Source organism: Alligator sinensis, unplaced genomic scaffold (assembly GCF_000455745.1).
Source record: "Alligator sinensis unplaced genomic scaffold, ASM45574v1 scaffold1156_1, whole genome shotgun sequence".
Classification (NCBI taxonomy): domain Eukaryota; kingdom Metazoa; phylum Chordata; order Crocodylia; family Alligatoridae; genus Alligator; species Alligator sinensis.
In genome coordinates, this window is record NW_005842296.1 from 1,303,427 (window position 1) to 1,308,903 (window position 5,477).

General features: G+C 40.3%; 1 protein-coding gene across 1 annotated transcript in view; it reads right to left on the minus strand.

The window, feature by feature from the left end:
* The window catches only part of ENPP5 (ectonucleotide pyrophosphatase/phosphodiesterase 5 (putative)), an 11,205-nt gene extending 5,964 nt beyond the window's left edge, over positions 1-5,241 (minus strand). Inside the window, exon 1 of the mRNA XM_025209581.1 lies at positions 4,392-5,241. Coding sequence (XP_025065366.1) covers positions 4,392-5,232 — 841 coding nt within the window. The 5' untranslated portion in view covers positions 5,233-5,241. The remainder of the gene's footprint in view (positions 1-4,391) is intronic.
* Positions 5,242-5,477: the final 236 nt, after the last annotated feature.

Genomic DNA, 5,477 nt, shown 5'->3' on the forward strand with positions numbered 1-5,477 from the left:
GAGCAGAGCATGGAGGGGGGAAAACCACAGCGCTGTGTCAATGAGCGCTCTCATGTTTGATCTGTCTCTGCTCTCCTGGAGCACCCCTGTCCCAACAGAATCAGGAGAGGGGCAGGGGAGAAGAATCTCAAATTCAAGCTTTCCCTGTTTGGCCAGGGGCAGTCTGGAGAGCACTCGCTGGCACTGGCTCTGCCCCAAAGGGAGTGGGGCAAGCACCTAGACGAGCAGAGACGACAGCGTAGCATCTGCTCTGTTTTCCTCTCCTCCCTTGGGATAGGGAGCAGAGCCAGCTTGTGGCAGTGCTGGCCTGAGAGCACCCTGCTACATACAGCTGTGGCAATTCTGAAGTGCTTTACCAGAAGGTGTGGCAAGGGGCCACAAATCTACCTGCAGGTGGAACACTCTGGGGTTTTTAAGTGTCTCTCAGCACAGCTGCATTGTAAAGGGTTTCAAACGTCCCATCTGTCTCTACCCTTTGGAAGGCACTGTCCTGTAAAAAAGCTTAACTGGGAGCTATTACATGTTAACTACAGGTGGTACCATCAGACCCCAGGATCCCCTAAATATTAACTTGCACTAACAATGAGCCAACTTGTTACAAACTAAAACAAGTAACAATGACGGAGAACAACTAGGGCTTTTTTGTTCGTTTGTTTAAAAAAAAATAATCATATTTTCCAGTTTATGTCCATGATCTTGCTCTATTTCTGTTTACATTTTGGTGCCTACCTCCAGTTAATGTTACTGGCTGGTCTCTTACCATTTTATATTAGACAGACTTCAAAAAAGAAAAATAGCTGCTGGGTGTAATTTTGCACCATTGTGGCATTAAATGTGTATACCTGACCGATCAGAACAGGCTCTCAGAAAAAAATATTTAAATATAAATTAGGATCCTAGTAACATTTCCTATGTTTGAATATTCCTTGCTTATTAAGGCCTTAAGACATTACCAGAGCATTAGTTCAGATTAGGATATTAAGGTACTAGACATTACTTTAAAAAATAAAATCAAGAAATGACCCTTGTGTTAAGAGTTTAGGAACAAAATATAATAAAAAGGTGAACTGAGATGTAAGATAGGGGAGGGGCACACACTTCAACTGCAGTCTAACAACTAAAAGCGTAAGCAGTGCTGAATATTCAAACTAGACTAAAATGTTTCTGCACCTGTACCTATATTTTCCCTTTGAGATCATAATTGACAAGTTTTTTAAATATTGTTTGTATCAGAATACAAGTGCAGCTTCATAGCTGGAAGTCCTCAGCATTACATACTGCACAAAGGGAATCTCAGTGTCGGAGAGCTTATAAACAATATCTTCCTTTATCTCTGTTTAGTGTTTATACAGATTTGATCATTTACCTGTTTTTATCTTCTGCTGTAGTAGAAACAATGGAATGAAGAGGAGACACTAATGGCTTGGAAAGAAGAGGTGCAAGAGCATGGGATGGGGAACAGAAGGGAGCTAAGGAAGAATAGACAGCCGAGTCCAGGAGGCATGGTGAGAGAGAAAAAAAATATATATAATCAGACCTAGGAGTCCACTGAGACTCGAGGAACTCAAGGTTCTGATGTGTCAAATTATAATTTGACCAATTTCCAGTGAATTTTCACAGAAATGACAGAAGGCACCCCTGATAAGGGGGGCAGCTCTCCTGCCAAAACGTATTTTCCCCTCATTCTGTGAACGGTTTAGCTTAGTTTCATAATGTTTAAAGCAAGAGGGGGTACCCCCTATTAAACTGTATCCAAATATCCAACATCAAAAGTCTTGAGTTTTGAGAATTTCAAGTCCTGCCTACGTAGAAAAGATTGAAAATAGAGACCAAGATGCCAACAATGCTTAGAGCTTCTGCCATGGCAGAAAAGCTATTAGGCAAGAGATGCTGAAAGGATCTCAGGCAGGTAATTTATGTGCCATCCTGCACAGAAGGGACAAAACCCACAGTATAATTTAGAGGAAATATGTCCTCCTAACTCCAAATACATCAACTGGTGTAACCTTCAGCCCAGGGGCAGGACACAAACACACCAGGCATCTGAGAGGGGGATTCTCTATGCCACCTCAAAATGCTGGCACATGCAATCTCCAGCAAAAATGTACGTTATAGTGGAATGTATTTATAAAAAAAAAAAAAAATTAAATAGAGGGGGTACCACCAGACCCATTTATTCAATGTACAACTCAATCACAAATTTGATAAACTCCACAGAAACAGACTTGAAAGGGATGTCCTGAGTCACTGCTTATAAACGTAAGCTCCCTCTTGAAACTAGTTTCAACTATCATGCACGCACACATACACAGGCTTTTTACTGTGTTACATTCAGGGAATGCAACCATATTATGCTAGGTTAAGCAAACCACTGTCTTCCATATGATGGGCTCTCTATTCCCGAGATCATCCTAGTGGCCTTTCTCTGCACGTGTCCACCTGTTCCAGCCTGAATCTATCTTTTTTTGAATGGGGGTAACCACAACTATACATGGTAATCCAGAAGTGGTCTCACCAGTGCCTTGTGATACCCCTCTTGCTGTACCCAAGGATCATATTTGCGTTTTTCATCATATACCTAGCAGCTCATACATCTGTGTCCTTCTGCCTCCAACTGATGAGCTCAATGACATTAGCCTAACAGAGATGTAATCTGCATTTTTATTTTCAGAACAAGTGGCAATACTGCTTAGCAACATTTTCTGTACCAGGCTTGAACAAAATATATGGCATAATAGTGCCATAATGTTTTAATTTAAATTTTAATTCTTACCAAGATCCCACATCTAAATTAAGAATAAACCGCTGGCTATGAATGCATGGCTAGAAAGTATTTAAGAAACATCAATTAAATTAAAAAAAAAGTCTTAAATCCATTGAGAAGGTACCTGCAGCTGTGTAAGTCTTGGCTTCTATTACAGATGAACTACAGAACTAGGACCAAAAAAGCTAAAATCAGCACCGTCAATCTAAAATATACATAAAGCAGGTACCTCTGGATGAAGCCAGAAAAGTACATGCAGCAATGACGTGACAAACTGCTGTTAAGAGACGAACAGTGCAACTGGCAGTTTGGTAAGCTGTCAAAGCACTCAACTGTTAAAAGGAAAACTGACACAAATAATTTTAAAAAAATCTGTCAATTACTAATATATTAGAATATTAACATTAAAAGAGGCTTCAAAATCTAAGTTACTTTCAACACGGGCTCAGTTTTCACATTTCATTAAACTCGGACAGGGCAAGGACCTGATCAGCTTCAGCTTGTTTTCATGCATTAGAACACAGTGCTCCAAATACTGCAGAGAAATTTTTAAATCTAAAATACATGTTTCTACACTTTGAACACCCTCCTCTTGTTAAAGCTACTCTAAGCTTGAGGTTCCTTTCTTTTAAGCCCAAGCGGACATTGAAATGTTTCTTTTTACATGATGAGGACCTGAAAAATAACATGGAGTATTGAGTTAATAAAAAGAATGTTGCAGCTATTTGAGAGCGCAATCTTGTATTTGATTTCAGAATTGGGAGCTATTTTTGTCTTGCCTGTTATGTACCCAAGTTGTGTGTGTTACAGTAATACCCTAGTCATCACTGCTAGAAAGTGATCACCTAATTCTGATCTTCAGCTGGAAATAAGCAGCAGGCACAACTTCAGAAATCAGACTAGAAGAGTAGAATGGCATCCAAAGAAGGCCCACAGGGGTTAAAGTCGCAATGAGTTTGGAAGATTATCCGTACCAGGGCTGCCTTTAAAAAAAAACCCCAAATTCTATCACAAAAGTATCTGCAGTGTAATTTTAGCAACCTCTGCGCCATAGGAACAGTAGAGCTGCAGCAGTTTTGAGGCCAGATAAATCAGGAGAGGTTAGTGACAGCCACCAAGTCAGAAACTGAACCAGAGACCTCCAAAAGGGAAAGCATTAGCCTCAAGAGCTGAAGCTAAAAAGTCAGGTTCTTAGGCTGAGGCTGCAACAGAACTGCATCTTTTGTGGAAGGACACCATACACTAGCTATTGAGTTACATTAAGATTAACACCATGCATGCAAACACTTTCCCATTGAATGCTGGGTCGAATCTTACTCCTTCAAAACTATGGAGTGCATATCGATTTCACTTAAACACACTAGAAATTAAAATACTAATCAAGGAACAGTCCGTGTCAAAATGAGCAGTACACAATTTTAAATACTGAGTTAGGTTTCTAGACAGGTGTATCAATACAAAAATAAGTGTGTTGGCCTACAAACTCACACAGTAGTCCTTGGTTATCATGACACAAATCTCATTGGCTTCAGTATCACTGCCAACACAAAGGGAACCCACCCTAAAACTGAATCAGGTTTCAGATTTTACAGTTTCTTTAGAAATCTCTCAGTGACATGATTCCTACCTTCTTTTGGCAGAATAGCGACCACAGGAGAATGGTCAACCATTGTATACCACTCTCTATCCACGTACTGGTCAAGCTCTATAAGCCTTTTGGAGGAAGACTGTGCCATTCCATGGTCACTTGTGATTATGATATTCACTGTGTCCCATAACTTTGCTTTCTTTAGTTCCGACACAAGATGTCCCAGCTTGGCATCAGTCTCGTTAATGACTACTCGCATAAGTGGATTTTCCGGGCCCAATATATGCCCCATTTCGTCAGGCTGCTCCCAATACAAGAGACCAAAGTTGATGGGGTTTTCAGATGTAAACCAATCAATAAGATGGGAAACTCGATCTTCAAATGAAACAGACTCATTGTAAATCATATAATGTGTAGGAAGGACTCCATGTATTCTTACATCCGTTCCTGGCCACATAGCAGCTCCACTTCTGTGTCCCTCCATCTGGTTTGTGACCCATATTGGACAGGCCTCTTCCCAGAACTGTGCATGATAAATGTCCATGTGGTTCATAGAGAATGTTCTGTTCAGGATAGGATCATACATTTCATTAGCAACTATGCCATGGCTCTCTGCATAAAGGCCAGTCACCATTGTATAATGATTAGGATAGGTTTTTGTAATGAACACATTAGTGACCCGTTTCACATGAACACCATTTTTCATGACATAATGGAAGTGGGGAGCTGGCACTCTATTGATGTAATCCCATCGAAATCCATCAAAAGATACCAGTAATACTCTGGGTTGTTCCTCCTGGAGAGAAAAAGTGCTGGGAAAAGTCAGCATACAAACTGCCCAGAATCTCCAGCAGCAATTTACAGCCATCCTAGAAGTCATATTTCCCTCAGCAGGTCATATTTCCCTTAGCAGGAAAAGGTGGTATCTGTGGATTACAAAGGTAAAGTTAAATTATCTCAAACATTTGCTTTTATTATACATATAAGAAAATCTAAAACAAGTTTTATTTACAGGCTTGGTTATAGACGCAAATGGCTGATATCCCCATAGCAACTTGAACACTCAAAACACTAGTGGACTTTATCCTCATTCCAGTGCATAACTATGTAGTCCATATTAGTTTA